Source organism: Ornithorhynchus anatinus, chromosome 2 (assembly GCF_004115215.2).
Source record: "Ornithorhynchus anatinus isolate Pmale09 chromosome 2, mOrnAna1.pri.v4, whole genome shotgun sequence".
In the NCBI taxonomy this organism is placed as follows: domain Eukaryota; kingdom Metazoa; phylum Chordata; class Mammalia; order Monotremata; family Ornithorhynchidae; genus Ornithorhynchus; species Ornithorhynchus anatinus.
In genome coordinates, this window is record NC_041729.1 from 24422310 (window position 1) to 24444231 (window position 21922).

At 58.4% G+C, this 21922-nt stretch overlaps 2 protein-coding genes across 2 annotated transcripts in view; one reads left to right on the forward strand and one right to left on the reverse strand.

Annotated features, from left to right (window-relative positions):
* The window catches only part of LOC100091485 (coronin-7-like), a 121227-nt gene that overhangs the window by 24283 nt on the left and 75022 nt on the right, over positions 1-21922 (reverse strand). The gene's annotated exons all lie outside the window — the stretch shown is intronic.
* VASN (vasorin) lies at positions 1306-20038 on the forward strand. The gene is made up of 2 exons (XM_029054033.2): positions 1306-1612; positions 17387-20038. Exon 2 carries the CDS (start codon positions 17418-17420, stop codon positions 19470-19472), a length of 2055 nt encoding a protein of 684 aa, XP_028909866.1. The 5' UTR covers positions 1306-1612; positions 17387-17417; the 3' UTR covers positions 19473-20038.

Below are 21922 nucleotides of genomic sequence, written 5' to 3' on the forward strand. Positions count from 1 at the left end.
AACCACCAAGAGGAAGATCATGGAGGCAATTTCTGTGACTGAGGGGAGGCAAGACTGTTCTAGCTACAGGCTCCCTGAAAGATTTGAAGGTTCTGGTCCATTCCCTAGTCCCTTGCACTCTTCTGATCATGGAGATACAGTGCCAGTAATCTATGGGGACCAGACAAACCAATTGAGACAGGACAGTCCTGAAATTTGGGGGTCTAGCCCCCCACCTGCTCTAGGTTCTTCGGGACATATTCATGTGCTGAAAAACCTAGTGGAAAAGAGGTCAGATGGGCCACTCCCATGTCCCTGCAGATGGAAGGGGGCCACCGACAGCGGGGGATGTTTGCCACAGGAGGAAGCGTCTCCCTCTCTTGCTAAGAAGGGGAGGAGAGGGTGGCTGGGGCCATTCTGAGAGTTCTAGACCCAGGGGTCTGGCAGTGACACAGCCAAGGACAGGCCAGCTGATCTGGGACTAGAATTGGTGGTGCCGGAACCAAGAGAATTGCCTTGGCCTGGGCTGTGGGCCCACTGAGGCTGCCGGCTGCGAGGGGAGGAGGTTGGCAACCATGGGAGGGGGTGGCAGCGAGGGGAGGGGGAAGCAGCAAAGGGGTGGCCATGGCAGGAGGGGAGGTGGCAACAGATGGGGTGGTGGCAGAGGGAGGCAGTGGAGGTAGGTGGCAATGGCAGGACGGGGGCTGGTAACAGAAATAAAACCCAGGTCTTCTGACTTTCAGGCCTGGGTTCTTTCCACCAAGTCACATTGCTTCTCCTTGGGATCCCACCCAAGGCCCCAAGTTTGGGTGAACGGAGGCTCCCCCTTCGGCTGTCCCAGCAATGTCGTGGGGGGAAACTGGCGCCAAGGAAAGGCTCCCCCATCCCCTGCCCCAGAGCCCAACCTAGAGCAGAGCCCGGGCTCTGTGAGGGGCCAGGCCGGGCCAAGGTTCATCTTGGGGTAGCTCCTGCCTGGTGCGGGTTGGCATTGCCGAGCTACGGGCGCAGGATGGCCCGGGCATGGGGGCAGAGGGGTGGGTGGCGGCTGTCAGTCAGCCAATCGAGGGGACAAGAGATCTGCTCCACTCATACTAGGGCTGCGAGAAAGCCTCCTGTCCGGTGGAACGGACGGCGGAGAGCCCTTCCCCTTGTCGCCCATCCCCACGCCCCCCATACACCCACATGTGTGCATACACACACACACACATGTACACACACACACATGCTCTGCGGCGGCCCTGGCCACCAATCCCCAGCTCGGCCTGCCCCCGCCTGCCAGGCTCCTCCCTCCTTCTCGGTCTTAAGGCAACAATCAGCCACCGCCTCCTCCTCCTCCTCCTCCTGCTCCTCCAGCCTGACTCTCCAGAGCCCAGCCGGGCGGGCGGGCAGGCGGGCCGACAGGATCCGGGTGGAGGAGGACGGGACGGGGACAGTGAGTGGCACAGGACCCCAGTCGGGGCCCCGGAGAACTCAGCTCCCAGCCCCACGGCGGGGATGGACTGAGACGCCAGCACCCCCGGGCCCCCAAGCCTGAGACGCCGGCACTCCCGGGCCCCCAAGCCTGAGAGGCCAGCACTCCCGGGCCCCCAAGCCTCCACAGCTCTGCCTTCCTGCCTTTGGCTACCAACCCCTGGTGAGTGCCAGTCTCCCTGCCTGCTGGGGAGTAGGGGGTGCCCAGACCCGGGGCACCCCATACAGGGGCCTGGGCTGGTTGTGGGGGGGAAGAGGGGGAGGAGGGACAGGACCCCCAGCTCTGGGGCTTTCAGATTCCAGGGAGCAGGGAGTGGGGTGCATGTGTGGGGAGGGGGAAGCAGAGTTCTGTACACTTACTGTCCACCTACGATTGGGAAAGGGGGGGACTCCAAGAAACTTGAGAACGCCCCCCCCCCCCCGCCACCCTCCCCCCCACATGAGATGAATCACCCCCACTCCACCATTAAACAGATACTCCACATACACCAATAAAAACATCTCTATATTCTCTATAAATGCACATTCACACCCAGACAACACTTATTGTATATGTGCACATGCACACAAAGAATCACATTTAATTCTCATTTGCTTATCCAGCACATAACCTACGTGCTTCAGACTACTCAATCCATTGCCTCCAGTTCCAGACTTCCTCTAGAGGCTCCTGCCTTTCTAAAAAGTAGAGCTTCCCCCACCAGGTCATTAACCCACACTCGGCTGACGGCGGTGTTCCTGCCCCGGGGACTGTGTGTGTGTGTGCTCACATCGCACACATGAAAAAAGGCATATGTGACAAACATTCTCTATGATGGTGTCTTTGGGTCACTTTTGGTTCTGGGAACCAAGGTCCGTTCTGATGTTACAGGAGGAGACTCTGTCAACTTGCTTCCTTGGTCGATCTCTCTCCCTAGGGTCAGGCCAGATAATGGCTCTGAGGGTCTCTGAGAAGAGGGCACCCAGTGGGCTCCCAGTGGGCCTAAATTCACCCCTGTCACCCTCCCTGGAGTCTGTGCTTGCACCCGACTTCTGAGCAAGTCCCCATCCTGACATTGCAGAGTAGGAGTCCCCGAGGAGGACGGGGGAGAGGGTGCCGTCAGCATGGCCAGGAAGAGTGGTGGAAGGATGGGCCGGGGCAATTAGCTCTTCTGTCCAGTGCCCCTGCTCGGGACGGCTGGATGCAGCTCTCTCTGGGTCAGAACAGCTCAGTCTGCCGCCTGCTCGATAAATACCATTCAATGACTGCTCCGAGAGGGACTCGACTTTCCTCCTCTATCTCCTGGCTTGGCCCTTCCTCGGAGAGAGAGCAGAGTGCCCCTCCCACACACCCCTAGCCCCTACTTGTGGCTTCAGGTCTTCTCCCAGAGCTGGAAGCAGTTCCAGGAGCTGAAGGCCCCACGAGCTCTCCTGCCTCTGGGCCATGTGGCTCCCCCTGCCTGCTAAGAGTAAATCTGAAACAGAAACCTGTAGCAGAGGGGGCAGAGGGCAGGGGTACTCAGGGCTAAGCCTCCCCCCACCCCCTGGCACCTGGGCAAGGCAAAGTCCCGGCCTCTGGGAAAGGAACTGGTTCCAGGTTACAAATTTAATGACCCTGAGCAAAGCCTTATCACCTGTCCCCATCACAACCACATGGCGGGAGCCCCACAGCCCGAAACCCCGATAAGATCACACTGCTATCACTGCCACCAGAGTAACCCGGCCGCGGAGCCCCCGCCATGCCCGCTCCTGCAGGGCATACCCTCCTCCCCCTCCTCCAATCATTAACCAGAGCAACTGCAGCCCTGCCTCCTAGCCTGAACCTACCCGGCCGACTGACCAACCCTCTCTGCTCTGCTCTCCGCCCCCAGCCCCCATTCTCTTGGGTCTGAAGACCCAACGGGGTGAGACAGCGGCCTCTCCGCTGCCGGCCCGGCGTCCGGCTCTCCCCAGGCACCGGGGATCCTCGGGACGGCCCCCAGCCGCCATTTGCAGGGCACGGGACTGGACCCCGGGCAGACCAGGGCCCGAGTCACTTGGTGCCGTACTTGTTCTGTGCCCTTCCCCAACCCTTGCCAACCCCGAGGAGAGGCACGTTTTTAGTGGGGCAATGGGTACGGGGGGTTGGGAGGAATAGACCAAAGCACCACAGCAGGTGGGACTTGCACCCGTCTGGATGGGAGGGAGGGGTGGGCACCTACAGCCCCTTTGCAGGGCCCAGAAGGGGGCGCTGATTCTTGACTAGCTGGAACCCAGGGGGGTCAGGGGACGGGCCGGGAGCAGCCTCAGTCCTCCTGATGATGTTTATTTTCTTCTCCCTTTGGTGCGCTGGACCCTGGAGAGTCTGTAAACAGAGTGTCAGAGGCAGGAAGAGGGCCCTGTTAATAAGCAGCCCGGCTGGATTCTCTCCAGGGAGCAATCCATCTCAGAGGGGCTGGGAGAGAGGGGGATAAAGGCACACACGTGTATGTGTGTGCGCGTGTGGGAGTGCGCGACTTGGGAACGCGAGGGCTCGGAAGCCCGGTCACCGTCCGCCTCGGGAGCGCCTCCCAACCTCTCCCGGTCCAGGCTGGCTCCCCTGGTGCCGCTCTTCCTCGGGGCCCCCACGGACCCAGGGCAGCGGTTGGGCTGGGCTCCCAAGGCGAAGAGTGGAACTGGAAGCTACCAAAGCTCAAGGGACAGCCTAGCTCTTGGATCCCGGTCCCTGACTTGGGGTATGGAGATCAGCACCCTGGCCACCAGGTGTTTGCAGCTGCCCCGGTCATGAAGGATGGAGTGGACCTCCCGGGCATGGCCACGGTCTACCAAGAGGCCCCCCACTCAGTTTGATCCCAGGTGCCCACCCTGACACTCGGGCAAGGGCCCAGGGAGGGACTTAGTTTTAGCCACCTGGACTCGTGAGCTCTGCCTCCTGCCCGAGCCCCTAGAGCGGTCTGGCCATACTTTCTCCCAGGAAGTAGGAGAGGAGCCTCGGTCCAGCCCCATCCTGCCTGCCACGAGGCCAGCCATGACGATCCAGGGATGGCGGGGTCCAGAGCTCCCAGGCCTGGGGGGACCGGAGAGGATGTCTGGGGGGAACTACAGACAATGGCCGAGCAGAAACAACCAACTAAGAGCATCTGAGATCTCGCCTCCTGTTCCTGGAAAGGAGTGGGATGGTAAGCTCACTGTAGGCAGGGAACGGGTCTAGCGACTCTGTTATCTTGTTACAGGGTTATATTGTTACAGCTCTCCCAGTCAATCATATTGAGCGCTTACTGTGTGCAGAGCACTGTACTAAGCCAATGGGAGAGTGCAAGATAACAGACACATTCTTTGCCCACGAGTTTACAGTCTAAAGGGGGAGAAAGACATCAATATAAATAAATAAATTACAGATATGTACTTAAATACTGTTGGGCTGGGATAGGAATGAACAAAGGGAGCAAGTCAGGGCAACACAGAAGGGAGCTGAAGAAAAGGAAACGAGTGTTTAGTCAGGGAAGGCCTCTTGGAGGAGATGTGCCCTCAATAAGACTTTGATTGGGGTGGGGGGAAGAGAGTAATTGTCATATATGAGGAGGGAGGCTGTTTCAGGCCAGAGGCAGGACGTGGATGATAGTTCGGTGGCAAGACAGATGAGCGCTTAGTACTGTGAACTGCACATAGTGAGCGCTCAATAAATATGACTGATTGCTTGATAAGGAACGAGCAGGCTGAGAACCCCGAGACCTTGGTTCCATGCTGGCACACCTGCCCTCCCCTACCTAGTGAGTGGCCCCACGCTGAGCTGAGGAGAGTAACCTCATGCCAGGTCCTCTTCAAAGCCTGCCAGCTGAAACCACTGGGGTTCCTAGCAAGCACACACGCGCACACACACACACACACACACTCACACACACAGAGAGTCTGTGTGTTGAAGCTGCCCTCCCCTCAGCCCCAAGCATGGCTCCTGGTTCTCAAATCACCTCCACAAGCCAGGGAGGCAGTGGGGCAGCCATGCCAAGAAAAGCAGCTCCCCTCATCACATCGGAATTTGTACGAGTTCCTGGTGAAAGAGGACGACTCTGCCTGTTCAGAGTGTGTCAGCCTGTGATGTGGGGGCGGGTGTGGAGTTGAGGGTGGTGTGAGGTGGGGTGTGTGCGTGTGTGTGATGGGGAGCACATGTTTGGGAAGAGCTGCTGGGGGAGAGGTGAGAGGGGGCAGGGGCCCGGGGCCGGGCTCTCCTTTCTTTTATCGGCTTCCACATTCCTGGGACGGCCAAATTGCTCTCCCCCTAAGCTGGGCCAGGCCGTTCGCCCCCTGTTTTCCTCATTCCAGGCACCTGGGGAAGTGGGGGAAGCGCTGAGCAGTTCCCTCCAGATGCAGAGCTAAGAGGCCGGGAGGGGGAACAGCGTGTGGGGGAGGGAGCAGTCCAACGGAGGGGGTGAGGGGCGGCCTGCTGGCAGACAGTCCCGGGGGGGAATGCAATAAGCCCAAGACATTCCTTCGAGGCTGCCCCAGAGATTTAATTAAGTAGAAAAGAAGGCGCTGGCGCAGGAAGGCAGAAAGGGCTGTGGGCCGAGGAGCGGCGGAGATGGGGGGATGGTCCTGAAATGTCCCCCCCTTCTTTCCAGCAGGCAATTCCACTCCAGCCTCAAACTGACCCTCAGTGGGTCAGGAAGTATTGGGGTGGGAAGTAGGGCACCTGGGCAGGGGAGAGCTGGAAACCCATAGGGGGAAAAGGTCTGGGTAAGGGTGCAGGGCCAGTTTTAGGGCAGAAAGTTGGTGCCCAGCTTTCTGAACCACTCACTGGAGGGAGCCCTGAAGAGCCGGGAACGGGAGCCGGCGGGGAGAAAATTTCTGGGGGCAGCTTCCATCCCCTGAGAATGCTTGGGCGGGGCGCGGGGGAGGTCGCTTTGCGGCCTCTCAGGCCCAGGAGACACAGACTGAATGTGTGGTCTTCCAGAGAGGGGTGACCAGCTGCGCCTCGGCCCCTCTTTGGGTCAGGTAAGACCCCTGGCACGGCGGGGTCTGGAGGGAGTCCCTCGCCCAGCCCAGGTCTTTCTCCCGACTTTGGAAAGATCATCACCTCGTGACTCCACGTACAGGGCGGCGGCAAGACCAGGGCTAATTGTGGGGCTCGCGCCCTAAGCCTCAGCAGGGCAAGAGTGGGGGTGGGGCCCAGGTCCTCCCTTCCCCTCCACCTCTAATGAAGCCTTAACTATAGGGTGGAGGCCAGGCAGGGTTGTCGCCTCACTGCCTCCAAAGCGGGCTCTGCCCGCCTGCCTCTCTGGGGGCCGGGGGCTGGGCAGGTTCAGCTGGAGGCAGGAAGAGCCCCAGGGTGGCTGCGACAGCCCCTCCCGGCCCCGGCCTCCGAGCTGGTCAGAATAGTCAGCCACTAGTCAGGAGTCCGAATCCCCACGGAGGCTGCTCGGGGCCGGCTCGGGGCCGGCCGTCAGAGTTAGTCACCCTCCGCCCTCCCTGGCCCGACGGGTTTGGCAGCTGAGGAGTCACCGTGGCATGCCGGGGCCACCCTCCGGCAGCGCCGCCGGCCGAGCCACGTGGCACCCAGGGAGAGGGCGCAGGAGGGAGGGGATGCGAGGTGGTACTGCCCCCCGGCAAACCCGCTCCTGTACCTCAGATAAAGATAAAGATGGATGCTCTGAGTTCTGAGGGCAGAGCCCCTCTGAATGGGAGAGCAGCCCCAATCTTCCATCATTTTTCCAGAGCCCCCCGGGGCAGGAGAAATGAGAGAAGAGGGTAGAGAAACCCAGAAAGAGAGCTGAAGGGAACCCCCTGGAGAACAGTGGAAGGCCTGAAGCAGAGGCAGGAGACCGGGGGTTGGTGAAGGTGGGCATTTGGGGAAAGGGTTGGCATGGAGGTCAAAATGAGGCAGGATCGAGGAGCCCAGGTGCTGCTCCCACTGTGTCACTGTGCTCAGAGGCTTGGACATTGGGCTGTTCAGCCCAGGAGGCGGTGAGAACCGGTGAGGCCGGGAGCACGTCTGCCTCCTTCTTGGGCCGGGAAGTTGTCTGTCTGGCATCAGGTCAGACTTGACAGGTGCTGTCTCTGGCACCCCGCCCCACCTGCTTCCACACACGCTCAAGGATGGGGCCTGCCAAAAAGATTGCTTGCTCGTTGCTCAGGCTGAGGCTTTGGCCCTGCCTCTGCGGAACCCCGTCCCCTGTAGGGTGGGAGTTGGGACCAGGTCCCGGGCTGTCGAGGGAGACTGACGGCTCTTAAGGGGGCAGGACTTCTCCTAGTGCCTGGTCCTCCCCCCGCTGGAACCAGGTCCAGCAGCTTGGGGGCTGAGCCCTTCCCGCCCGGTGTCGGGCATCATCCCTGGGGGTCTAGGGCCCTCTACTGCTTCTAGGGAATGAGAAGGGCAGAACTTGGCACAGTGAGCTTCGATCAATCAATCAATCAATCGTCATTTACTGAGTGCTTACTGTGTGCGGAGTACAGACCCAAGTGCTTGGGAATGTACACTTGTCAGCTGTGTGACTGTGGGCAAGTCACTTAACTTCTCTGGGCCTCAGTTACCTCATCTGTAAAATGGGGATTAAGACTGTGAGTCTCATGTGGGACACCCTGATTACCCTATATCTACCCCAGAGTTTAGAACAGTGCTCTGCACATAGTAAGTGCTTAACAAATACCAACATTATTATTATTATTATTACAATTAACACCTGCCTCTGTACCCCACCCAGCCCTCAGGCCCCCAGCATGTGTTGGGCAAGGAAGGTACCCTGTCCTGGGCCAACAGGAGGTGGGGCCCAGGCAGGGCCAGGCCAGCGAGGAACCTGGCAGGCAGACCCAAGCCTAGGCATTGGGGCTGCCTGCCTGCAAGAGGCTGGCAGGTGGTCACTAGTCCACAGGGCTCTAGTGGTGCCAGTGGCAAGCCAATGTCCAGGCCTCAGGCAGCTCCCCATGATGAGGGGGTGCGGAGGCCCAGGAAAGGCTCAGTCAGCACAACCCCTCAGCACTTCCCTTCTGAGCTCTCCTAGCCAGAAAATTGAGCTCTCTTAGGCCAGAAGGTTGAAGGGGAAGAGGGGAAAGAGGAGTCGGGAGGTCAGCAGAGCAGCCCATCCCCTTTCCAAACAGGGCTCCTCTCCAGACAGACGCAGTCTCTTCCCCAGGCCCCCTGTGCAGGGGTGTGTGTGGCTGGCAGGGGTGAGACACTCAGTTACTCATCCCCGCCCCCTCCCACCCACCCCAGGCCCATCTGGACCCTGAGGTCAGCGGGCTGGAGTGGCCGGCTAGAGGGCAGCTCACACACGCCCAGCCCCACTGGTTCAGCTGGGTGTCACTATGCGTCACTGACGACTCCCCTCCCTTCTGGCCATCTGGAGTCCACCCCCTGGACAGGACCCTCCACCCCCTCCCCAGGATGGGGGCACACCCAGGACAATTCCGAGCCAAACGAATCCACGTCCTAAGTTCCCTTCCCCAGACCAAGCATTAGTTTCTGCATACACACTCCCACTGGGCACTAGCTAGGAAGGGAAAACCGACTAGGTTTTCCTTAATAGCCCTGGGGTTTGGGCAAGGCCCTGGGCCACCCCTTGGTATTTTCTGGATCTGGGGCACCAGTGGTTCTCTGGGTGTCTGGCCCCCACTGCAGGGGGCAGGGTTTCTTTTTGAAAAGGACCGTCTTAAATGAAAATAACTTTTTGAACCTAAATCCAGCAAGGGCCAAGGGGGATGCCACTTTCTGAAGTCACATACTACCAGGCCAGCCTGCAGCCTGCCATCACAGGCCCATTCATAGCTACGTGTCTAATTGGTGCCAAGCGCTGTGCTGAGCACTGGGGTAGATACTAGATATTCAGATCCCAATCTAAAAATCATTCTAACAACAAGGAACTTTTCAGGCTCTTCTGCCCCTGGCCCTGGCTCTGCCCAGGCGCCAGTCACCCCCAGGGCAGCCCTAGAGCCCTGACAGACTGTTGGGGTTCTGGATCAGCTCAGAATTGCCAGCCCGCTCTGGTCCCGTCTGGAGCGGTCACTGTTACTGATACTCTGCACTCCCCCACCCCCCACCAAGTTACCCCTAATGGGGGAATCTTACAGGAAAACACCGGCTGTCTGACTTCAACCTGATGCTCTCCTCCTATCAGTTTAGTCAATGAGGCAGATCTCATTAGGGCCCATTAATCATAATAATGGTATTTAAGCATTTACTTAATGCCAAGCACTATGTTAAGCATGGGGTAAAGACAATACAATCAATCAGAGAGACCCTGTTAAACGCACGGATTCTACAGAATGTTTTCAAAGACATTAGGTTTATGGGGTGGCTGAGTGTGTGTAGGGGGTCTGTATTTTTTCTCTTACTATTGGTCTGAGTCCCAAGGAATCCCTCCCCCAAGTCTTCCACTCCCCACTGGGCTTCAGAAGTAGGGAGGAGGATAAGATCAGGCTTAAGATTCTCTGGGTCATGACCGCCCCCGCCAACCCTGTCTCCAATCTCTGGCACATCTCACCCTACTGCTCCCAAACATATCTGTCCACCCTCACAATCTATCATATTTACTGTGTACTTACTAGGTGCAGAGTACTGTACTAAGCGATTTGGAGAGTACAACATAAAAGAGATGGTAGACACATTCTCTACCCACAAGGAGGATGGGCCTGGGAGTCAGGGGATCTGGGTTCTACAACCAGCTCCGGCACTTGTCTCCTGGTGACCTTGGGCAAGTCACTTAACTTTTCTGCATCTCAGTTACCTCATCTGTAAAATGGGGATTAAGATTGTGAGCCCAGTGTGGGACAAGGACTGTGTCCAACATGATTAACTTGTATCTACTCCAGTGCTTAGTACAGTGCCTGACACATAGTACATGCTTAACAAATACCATTAAAAAAAAGGAGCTTAAGGTCTAGAGGGGAAGATAGACATTGACACAGATAAATAAATTATGGATATGTACATAAGTTCTGTGTGGCTGTGGGAGGGGTGAATAAAGGTTGCAACTCTCGCAAGCCTCACCACGGTTGATTCCCACCAGATGCAAAGCCAGAGTCTGGGGGCTGTGGTTCTCCCAAGATTGTGGTTGGGGGGGAGTGGGTGGTGGCAAGAGGAAATGAAGAGCTATGCTATGTCCACGGCTGAGTCCGTTCCACAAAAGCAGTCATACCACAAGACTTCCTTCGCCTTCCCCCACTGAGGAGGAGAAAAGGGACGGGGGTGGGGGAAGGGGGTTTACTATACTCCAGCCCCCACTCTGAACCCAGATGACCTCAGGTTAGAGTATCAGATATCAAGAGCTCCAGGGCTTTGCCTGACTCACTGTAAACACAGCACTCTCCCAAGTGCGCAAGCGCATACACATACACACTCCCCAGAGCATCTACCCTGTGCGTGTGCACACATTTCATGCTCATGTGCACACACACATGCACACAATCCCTAGCTACCACCCTGCATGTGCACTGTAATTCCACCCCTTTGACCAGAAAAGCTGGAGAGCCCATTCTGGAGGAAAAGAGGATATTCGGGAGGCCCAAGAAGAGCAGGACAGGCTTTCCCAAATGTCCTCTGGGCCAAGGAGCTCGGCACCTAGGAAGGACCTGGAAGGGGGCCCCCCTCACTAGCTCAGGGTTGTAGAGGGGTGGGCCCTGCCTATCCCTGCCTAGGAGCCTGAGGGTGAACAGCACAGGCTGTGGGGGAGAGGAAGAGTCACCCATAGCCTCTCTGCTTTCTTTCCGTGACAGGCTGGAGGGGAAAAAGTGAGCTGACTCCACCCAACGCCCCCAAACCCAGCAGCCAGCCCTTCCCCCAGCCTGTCAGCACCTCCACCCCCCAGATGGCTCTCATTACCTCAGTGCACTGGGTTATCTATCACCGAGGCAGCAGGGTTCAGAGAGACGGGTGGGCGGCAGGGGCTGCAGGGTGGGTGAGGGGCAGTTTAGCCTCGTCCCTGTTCCCGCTCCATCCAACTTGCCTCCCCCTCCACCTCTGGATGGCGGGGACCCCCAGGAAGCAGCGTGGAGGAGTGTGAGTCACGGCCAAAGTCAGGCCTGCTGATCTGTGGACGTTAGCCACTGGTCTACCTCTAGCCCATTCAATGAGAGAAGCCCCGAACTCCCGAGCCGTGCCAGTCCAGGGTTGCCCAACCTCTGTTGGGTAGGAGCTTGGATTGGGGGGGGCAGGGAAGTATAGCCTTGGCTCAAGAGGGGGGGAGAGCAGGGGCCCCCCTGCCTGGCCCTCACCTCAGCAGGTCTCTTTGCCCACTTCCCTTGCTACCCTTCTCCTCTCTCTGCCACCTTACCCCTCGAGCTCTTGCCCTCCCCCAACTGCACATTCCTAAGCTTATTACCTGTCTCTCATGTACAGATCCTCAGGTAGTCCCCCCAACTGGGGACGCTTAATTACTTTTCCAATTAAAAAGGCTGAAAGACCAATGAGCTGTTAATCCACAGCTCCTTCCCCAGGCCAGGAAGCCCGCGTTTCCAGAGAGCTCTCTGGGAGCCGGACAGAACAGGCCTCGGTTCTCCTTTGGCTTTTCATTCAGTCATATTCATTCATTCAATAGTATTTATTGAGCGCTTACTATGTGCAGAGCACTATACTAAGCGCTTAGAATGTACAATTCGACAACAGATAGAGACAATCCCTGCCCAATGACGGGCTCACAGTCTAATCGGGGGAGACAGACGGACAAAAACAAGAGCATAATCACGACAAAAAGAATGAAGGGGATGGACACCTCATTAACAAAATAAATAGGGTAATGAAAATATATACAAATGAGCACAGTGCTGAGGGGAGGGGAAGGGAGAGGGGGAGATGCAGAGGGAAAGGGGGCTTAGCTGAGGGGAGGTGAAGGGGGGGAAGGGGAAGGGAGCAGAGGGAGGAGGTGGGGCAGAGAGGGAGCAGAGGGAAAGGGGTAGCTCAGTCTGGGAAGGCCTCTTGGAGGAGGTGAAAGCACTCGTTCCTCTGAATTCCAGCTCATTGAGCTCTTACTGTGAGCAGAGCACTGTACTAAGCGCTTGGGCGAGTACAATATAACTATAAACATATTCCCTGCCCTCAAGGAGTTTACAGACTCCAGCTGGACAGGCCAGAGAAGGGGAGGGCACTAGGTTGTCATCCCTGTGAGAGCAGGGCTGGGGTCTAACAACTCTATTTTATGGTTCTCTCCCAAGCGCTGGAATATAGTAAGCACTCGATGAATGCTATTGATTGATCGGCACAGTAGAGAAGCAGCATGGGGTAGTGGATAGAGTATGGGCCTGGAAGTGAGAAGGTCATGGGTTCTAATCTCCGCTTCAATACTTGTCTCCTGTGTGATCGTGGGCAAATCAGTTCACTTTTCAGTGCCTCAGTTACCTCATCTGTAAACTGGGGACAGAGACCGTGAGCCCCTCGTAGGACAGGGACGGTGTCCAACCCGATTTGCTTGAGGTACCGTGCCTGGCATATAATAGACTGTGAGCTCGTTGTGGGTAGGGAATGTGTCTGATTTTATATTGTACTCTCCCAGGTGCTTAGTACAGTGTTTTGCATAGAGTAAGTGCTCAATAATTATGATTAATAAATATGCACTTAACAAATACCGCAATTATTATAATCATGGACCAGGGGCAGAAAGTTGGAGCCCTAGGCTCCCTTTTCTGCCCAATCTACTGAATCCCTTCAAGATTGGCCTGCCACCCTCAGCCCATGAGTCCCTTCTGGAGCTTGAACTTTCAGCCCTGGACTCTCCCGCTCACCACTTCTGGGGCTCCAGTGCTCTGCCCAGATGGTGCTCCAGAAGTGGCGAACAGCACAGCTCCTGGGATCTAGGCTGGCCCTCAGTGGGAAAGGCGACCCCGCCCCGCCCCCATCTCACCAACTCCCACCTCCCATTGATTGGAGTCTGAGACCCCTAGGCTGGCAATGGGCAGAGCCACCAGGGCGGAGAGATGGTAGAGAAAGTCTAAGTCAAGCGGTGAATTCCTGCAACCCTTCCGAATCTTCTGGTGTGGTGTGGTGGAGGAATGGAAGGAGGTACTGGGGCCAGGACTAATGCCACCGCAGCCCGAGTAAGGCTGAGATGATGGAGGGGTCGGGTCATTCTGCCCAAGAACTCACTGTACTTTGGGGGAGAGATGTGTAGATTTGGGGGTTGGCAGAGTCCAGGGGCATAGGTTTGCTAATTCCCAGTGAATTTTTTCAAAAGTGACAAATAGGGGAGAAGCTGGAGGAAATAGGTCCAGAATCCCAAACAACTCCAATCCCTCCCCAAAGGCAAGGAAACGGGTGCGGGCTGGTGCATGGGAACTGTGGAACAGAGAGCGACCTCAGCACCGCCTGGTCCTTTTTCCAAGAACCCGACTCTGACTAGATGTCATGAGGGGAAAGGGACATCTTATCCTATGCTCTCCCCTATCCCACTAACACAGAATCTCTAAACTGCAGCCCAACTGACCATCCTCAAAGCAGGAGGTATCAGGGGCTGCCCCTTGCACCGACCCAGAGCTGAAAAAATCTGAGGCCCAGTTGGGTCCCTCGTCAGCCACAGACCCAAGTAAGCCAGGGTGTATCTCCTAGCTCGCCTATAGACTGTAAACTCACTGTGGGCAGGGAATGTGTCTGCTATATTGCTATACTGTAATAACCCAAGTGCTTAGTGCAGTGCTCTGCACACAATAAGCACTCAGTAAATTCATTCTTTCACTCAGTCATTTATTGAGTGCTTACTGTGTGCAGAGCAGCGTACTAAGCACTTGGGAAAGTACAGCACAACAATAAACTGTGACATTCCCTCCCCACAACGAGCTTATAGTCTAGAGGGAGGGAGGGAGACATCACTACAAATAAATAAAATTACAGATATGTACATAAGTGTTGCGGTGCTGGGAGGGGGAAAGAGCAAAGGGAGCAAGTCAGGGTGACACAAAAGGGAGAGGGAGATGAGGAAGAGTGGAGCTTAGTCGGGGATTGACTGATTGACTGACTAGGCTGGACAGATGCCAGGTCTTCCCCGGCTGGAAGCGTCTCCCTGGGGTCCCGCCACCAGCCCATTCCTGCCGGGACGTGGGGGAGAACTGGAGTTTCCTAACCTCCATCTTTTTCTCCCCTGAGAACCTGGTCCAGGCCAACACAGGCACCAAATCCCAGAGTTGTGGTTGGTACAGGGTTAAGCCTGGAGGTCGTGGAAAGGAAGGAATTTGGTTTGGCCCGGGCCTTGTCTGAGGGAGCCCACTTTCCAGGCCAGCAGCATTAGCAGTCTGCGCTGTCAGCCCTGAACCCAGCAGCGGGGCAGGTTCCAGGACTCGTCCCGACCCCAGAGTGGTCAAAGGGCTACGCCTCTCCTGGCTAGGGGACGGAAGGACGTGGCTGAAGTCATTTCTCTTTCCTGGAAAAGGGGTGTGTGACTCCCCAGAGTGAAGTCACGTGAAGGGCTTGAACTTAAGATAGGGGGCCCTGGCCTTTGAGATGAAAAGAAATGGAGCATTGAGACCCAGCCAAAAGGCCAAGGAGGCAAGGACCCCTCTCTTATAACCTCTTGGCCAAGTCACCTCTGAGGTCCCTGGCCAATCCCTCACCAGCCCACAGGCAGCTGGGCCCTTTCTCTCCATCCCTGGAGCCAGGGATGACCATTTGGCCTTCACCAATGACCCCTCGAAGGGCATGCTGTTCTGACAGCACCGAGACTCAGAGAGGCAAAGGGATGGAGCCGAAAGCAGAGGGATGGATACAGTCAGGCTGACAACTACACCCCATGATGGGGAAAAAATCTCCCTCTCTTCTCTCTCTCTGACAGACAGCCCCTATGGGGCTGCCCCAGACTAACTCATCCACCTGGCCAATTTCTCAGCTAGGGGCAGCCTGTTGTCCAGGAGCTACAGTGTGGAGTTGGCAAAGCAGAGAATCACCCCCGAGCTACGACTCTGCTACAGAACAAGAGCCCGGAGGAGCTTCTGTCTGAGATCTAGTTTTGCTCTTTCAGCTCAGCGGAGTCAGAGGAAGAGGGGAAACTTGTTCCCCCACCCACACCTCCTCCTCCTCCTCTTCTCCTCCCCCCGCTCCTCCCTGGCTGCCCCCTTCCTGCACCCCCTTCAGCAGGGGACAAGACCGGGGAGGGAGCTGGAAGAGGGGAAGCCAGCTCCTTCTTGAGTTCCCCCTGCCTACTGGAAAGCATTAGCCTGAGGTGGCTGGTTTGGCAACCGCATCCCGGGAGGTTCAGCAGCTCCCTTCTTGGGCAGGTTGCTGACTTAACAAGTGGAAAAACCCCAATCCCCATAGTTTCCGCGTGAAGTCTTCCAGCCCTCGCCTTTCCCTGGTCAGGAAGGAGAATCAGCCGTGCCGGGCTGTTGGGGCCCAGGGCTGCTTGTTCACCTGGCTTCTTGCAGATGCACACAGCGGGCAGCCGGGAGAGGCAGGAGCCGCCCCTCTCTGGGAAGAAGAAGACCACCAAGCCAGAACCCCTTCCCTGCTTCGAGTGAACCCCCGACCCATAGAGGTCCCCTCTGGGGAATGAAGAAAACAAGGGTGGGAGTCTCTCCTTGCCCAGTTCTGTTCCTTCTGGGAGCAGACCCAGGAATGCTGTGGGGGGAGAGGGGATGGTAGAAATGAGGAGATGGGGTAGAATGTAGCTTTAATAATAATAATAATAATAATGGTATTTGTTAAGTACTTACTGTGTGCCAGGTGCTGTACTAAGTGGTGGGGTGGTATAAGCAAATTGGGTTGGACACAGTCCCTACCCCACATGTGGCTCACAGTCTCAATCCCCATTTTACAGATGAGGTAACTGAGGCACAGGGAAGTGAACTGACTTTCCTAAGGCCACACAGCAGACAAGTGGCAGAACCGGGATCAGGACAAGGAGCCTTAGTTCCTGGGATGCTGTACTGCACTCCTCTGCTCAATAAATACGATCGATCGATCGACTGGGACCTAGCTCGGTCTTGAGCATCTCCTAGCCGAGCTGGGGACTGCGATTAGAGAGGGTGCAGGGAGGAAAGGTAGTGAGCTTTGAAGCGAGAGTCTGGGTCCCAAGAGTTGTGTTCTACTGTTGTACTGTACTCTCTCAAGTGCTTAGTACAGTGCTCTGTACATAGTAAGTGCTCAGTAAATACCACTTATCGGTTGATTGCTATCTAAGCACGGCTGCCCAAGGGCCAAGCCTCCTTGGCAGAATGAGGCGATCCCGGCCTGACCCAAAGCTCGTGCATCCGTCTCTATCTCTCTCTGTTCTGTTGCAATCAAGCGGAGAGTCCCCAGGTAGGGCGAAGAAAAGGCCTGCACTCACAGATACATTCTACCCAAGGATTCTCTGGTCCCAGGGCTCAATGACAGCTGCCTCTCATTCCGAGCATGTCAGATTTGAGGAGAGAGGGCATTCCAGTCCAGAGACAGGACATAGGCAAAAGGTTCGGCGGCGAGATAGGTGAGATCGAGGCACAGTGAGAAGATCAGCATTAGAGGAGTGAACCGTGCGGTCTGGGCTGAAGGAGGAGAGTAGCGAGGTGAGGCAGGAGGGGGCAAGGTGATGGAATACTTTAAAGCCAATGGTGAGGAGTTTTTGTTTGATGCGGAGGTGGAAGAGCAACCACTGGAGTCTTAGGATAAGTAGCGTAGCTCAGTGGAAAGAGCCTGGGAGTCAGAGGTCATGGGTTCGAATCCCGGCTCTGCCACTTGTCAGCTGTGTGACTATGGGCAAGTGTCTTAACTGCTCCGGGCCTCAGTTACCTCATCCGCAAAATGGGGATGAAAACTGTGAGCCTCCCGTGGGACAACCTCATTACCCTGTATCTACCCCAGCGCTTAGAACAGTGCTGTGCAAATAGTAAGCGCTTAACAAATACCAACATTATTATTATTTTGAGGAGTGGGATGACATGGCCTGAACTTTTTTTTAGAAAAATGATTCGGGCAGCAGAATGGACTGGAGTGGGGAGAGGCAGGAGGTTGGGCGGTCAGCAAGGAGACTGATGCAGTAATCTAGGTCGGATAGGACGGGTGATTGTATTAACAATTCTCCCTTCTGCTCTCTCCCAGGGTCCAGCCCGAGCCCCCGCCCCACCGGACCATGGGGCCACCTGCGCCATCCCCTCCGCCACGGCTCCCGCCGCCCCTGTTGCTGCTGCTGCTCCTCCTCCTCTCCCCGGGACCCCGGGCGCAGGCCTGCCCAGCCGGCTGCCAATGCAACCAGCCTCAGACCGTCTTCTGCATCGCCCGCAAGGGCGCCACGGTGCCGGATGACGTGCCCCCGGACACGGCCGGCCTGTACGTCTTCGAGAACGGCATCACGGCCCTGGCGCCGGGCAGCTTCGCCGGCCTCTCGGCCCTGCAGCTCCTAGACCTGTCCCAGAACAAGATCGCCGAGCTCGAGGACGGGGTCTTTCAGCCGCTGGCCAACCTCAGCAACCTGGACCTGTCTGCCAACCGGCTGCAGGAGATCACCAACGGGACCTTCCGGGGGCTCAGGCTGCTGGAGCGGCTCTACCTGGACCGCAACCGCCTCCGCCACATCCACCCGCAGGCCTTCGACACGCTCGAGAGCCTCCTGGAGCTCAAGCTGCAGGACAACCAGCTGCGGACCCTCCCCGCCCTGCGCCTGCCCCGCCTCCTGCTGCTGGACCTCAGCCACAACCGCATCGCGGCCCTGGAGCCGGCGGCCACCTTCGGGCTGGGCAACGTCGAGTCGCTGAAGCTGGCGGGGCTGGGGCTGAGCCGGCTGGACGAGGAGCTCTTCCGGGGCCTGCGCAACCTGCACGAGCTCAACGTCTCTGATAACCGGCTGGAGCGGGTGCCCCCGGTCCTGCGTGAGCTGCGGGGACTCACCCGCCTCAGCCTGGCGGGCAACACGCGCATCACCCAGCTGCTGCCCGGGGACCTGGACGGTCTGGTCAACCTGCAGGAGCTGGACCTCAGCAACCTGAGCCTGCAGGGCTTCCCCCGGGACTTCTTCGGCCTCTTCCCCCGCCTCCGGGTGGTCTCGGCCGCCCGCAACCCTTTTAACTGCGTGTGCCAGCTGAGTTGGTTCGGCCAATGGGCGCACGAGGGCCGGGTCCAGCTGCGCCACCCGGAAGAGACGCGCTGCCACTTCCCCCCGAAGAACGCGGGCAAGCTCCTGCAGCAGCTGGACTACGCCGACTTCGGCTGCCCGGCCACCACCGCCGCCCCCGCCACGGCCCCGCCGCCCCGGCCCGCCACCCTCCGGCCGGCCCGGCCCCCCACCAGTCCGCCCCCGGTGGATCCCGGCACCTGGGCCCCCACCCTGCCGCCCCGGGGGCCCAGCCCCAGCCTGACCCCGACCACCGCCCCGGCGGGTGACCCTGGCCCCCAGCTGCCGCCGTGCCCGCCACACACCTGCCTCAACGGGGGCACCTGCCAGGTGAATGCCCAGCACCACCTGGAGTGCCTGTGCCCCGAGGGCTTCTCGGGCCTGTACTGTGAGGGCGGGCGACCCACCCTACCCGGGCCCACCCAGGCTCTGGCCCGTCCGCCCCGGCTCAGCATCCAGGGGGTGAGCCCCACCTCCCTGCGGGTGGGGCTGCAGAGCTACATCCGGACCAAAGCCCAGCTCAAGGGCATCCGGCTGACCTACCGCAACCTGTCGGGCCCGGACAAGCGGCCCGTGACCCTCAGCCTGCCTGCCTCGCTCGCCGAGTACACCGTGACGCAGCTGCGCCCCAACGCCACCTACTCCATCTGCGTCGGGCCACTCGGCGGTCGCTCCCCTGAGGAGGCCTGCGGGGAGGCCCGCACCCCGCCGCCTTCTCAGTCCAACCACGCGCCCGTCACGCAGACCAAGGAGGGGGACCTGCCGCTCATGATCGTGCCCGCCCTGGCCGCCCTGCTCCTGGGCGCGCTGGCCGCGGCGGGCACTGCCTACTGCCTGCGGCGGCGGGGCCGGGACAAGGGGTGCGGCGGGTCCGGTCCGGGACTGGAGGCCGGGCCGCTTGAACTGGAGGGGGTCAAGGCCCGGTTAGAGGACGCCGACTCACCCGGCGGCGGGGGCGGCGCCCCGCTGCCCGAGGGGGGCGGGACCCTGCCGGGGGGCTCCGAGTGCGAGGTCCCACTCATGCGCTACGCCAGCAACAACAACGGCCCCCCCGTCGCCAAGCCCTCCTACTTCTGAACGCCTAGTCCCGGCGGGGGACCCGGGGCCTGGCGGTGCCCTCGGTGAGAACCCGGCCCCCACCCCCAGCCCCTCGCCACGCAATGTGCAATCTCTCAAGGGGCCGAGTCCCGGGGCAAGGTCCCTCCCCGCCTCCCACCCCGACGCCCCCAGCTGTGTCTGTCGACAGACCGAGTTCGCCGACCCCGGAGGGACAGAGAGAACCCTTGGTGCCCTTGGGAAGTCTCTGGGTGCTGGCATCTCAGGGACCTTGTCCCGAGGGGCCGCTCCCTCCAGGCTGGTTCCTGGGGGAGGAGTCAAGGCAGCGCCCAGAAGGGGTGATCCCCAGAGGGGGCTGAACCCCCATCTTGGGGACCCCGGAAGTGAAGGAACAAAAGAAACTGGAAAGAAAAAGCTTTAAGGACTTTTTTTTTTTTGAGGAAAATATTTATATGAGAATCTTTCCCAATTCTTCTGGGAAAGAGCTGCTCGTCCCCAGAGGCGAGGACTTGGGTTTTGTAAGACCGATGATGACATGAAGGCCTTTTGTAAAAAAATAAAATAAAGACAACAGTCCGTGAAACTGGCCCCACTGCGTCTGTTGGCAAGGGGGGGAGAAGGGGGACGGGGGGGCGGCCCGGAGGGTGGGGGAGCTGCAGGAAGGGTCAGCAGGTTGAGCTGGTCCCTTCTGCTGCTGGCCCGTTTCCGGTCTCTTCCCGGTAGGAAGGGGCGATCAGAAGGCAGTGAAGGCACAGGGAGGGACACACTAGCTACCCCTGCCCTAAGGCCAAATGGAAACCATTCAGAAGACCGGACAGGAGGGAGTGAGGACACAGGGTTAGTGGTCAGAGGGGGAATTCCTGTTTGGATCGCTTGCTCTTGGACGGAGCTGGAGGAGAGCCTCTTCTCTGCACCGCACAGCAGCCTAGTTTCCTGGCTAGTTCCCTGGCCTAAGCCACCCTGTCCACCACCGAGGCCCGGTGCCCCCTCTGCTTCCTGCAGCAGTCTGGTTTCCTGGTCCACAGCAGTCTGTCCACCCCCGAGGCCCGGTGACCCCTCGCTCTACCTCGGCTCTGCTCGCCTCTTGCTCCGGAGGCTGAGCATCCAAGCTAGCCTCAAGCCGGGCTCAATTTCCTCCGTCTCCCAAAGGAGTGGCCGAGGGTGAGGGGTTTGGACAGGGTCTCGGTGGTCCTCGGGGAAAGAATCAAGAGCTCAGGAAGGTGCCAGCAGCGGAAGATGTCCCAAGCAGAGTGGTGTTCCTGCTTGGAGCCACAGGATGGGACCAGGCCTCAGCTTCCTTGTGGACACCGCTGGGAGGAAGATTCTCTCCAAGACTCAGCTACCCAGGGGAAAGGGTCTGGGGCCAATCCTTTGCTCTTCCCAAACACCCTGGGTCCGGGGTCCCCTAAGGTAAGGTCATGGGGTTAATAGGTCAACCTGAAGGCCCTCGGACAAAAGCACTCTCTCCCTAGCACCTCGAAGGGCATCCCTGGGCCAGGCACCTCTTATAATCCAATGCCCAGGGGCCCCAGGGGGGAGGTGGCCCCTGAGCTTCAATTTTCTAGTTGGGAGTTTGAAGCCATGGGGACAGGCCAGACCTCAAATAGTTCTTTGCACAATGGCAAGGGCGGAAAGGGAACTGGGCTACTTTCTCTCCCCTTTCACTTAGCTTTAGGCGCGCCCCCGTTCTATTTGCCCAGCTGCTGTCCTCCAGCGGCCCTGGGGCCCCGTGCCTCCTTAACCTTGAGACCAGCGGGCCTCCGACAGCGCAGGCCTGGCCCCTGGCTTCGTTAATGGGACTTTTTGAAACGCAAATTTCAGGGAAGCCAGCTGAGGCCCCTCCAGCTGATGCTCAGGTCCTTTCAAAAGGCCACAGAGCAGACTTGGATCTGGACAGGAGGTAGCCAAAGGGAGCATCCTGCCCCAAACCACTGCACCCCAAGGCAGTGCCCAAGGGCCCCCGCCCAACCCCAAATGGAACTCTCAGTGGGGCTACACAATACTAGACCCCAGGGAGAGGGCAGAGAACGTGGGCCGACAGCCCCCGTCCCTTACTTACCACCAGCCCTGACTGCATGCACTGCCACGAACAAGGAATGACGTATCAAGTCCTAGGATCTATCCTGTCATCCGCCCCCCCCCCCCCCCGGCTACCCCCAATTCACCTCCCCAGAGACCTGGCCAGCACCATTCCTGGAGCAGAGGGCGGGAAACCCTGGGTCATCCCAGAGGCAGTGGTTAGAATCTCCAAAGTTCTCCAGAGGTGGGGGAATAGAGGCAGGCCCCCCTCCACCCTCCCCGTGCTTTTATGGGAGAGGTGCTAGTGACTGGGGCTGCCCCTGACAATCACCGCCTCGCAGCAAGCAAATGGAGCCTCAGCCAGGGGTGAACTTGGGAAGGACCCCTCACCAGAAATCAGGTCCCCCAAGGTTCCTGGGGAACCTGTCCAGCTGTGCCAATCTGTAAGACAA

Coding starts and splice junctions, on each gene's coding strand:
- VASN (XM_029054033.2), top strand. CDS start 17,418: ATGGGGCCACCTGCGCCATCCCCTCCGCCACGGCTCCCGCCGCCCCTG.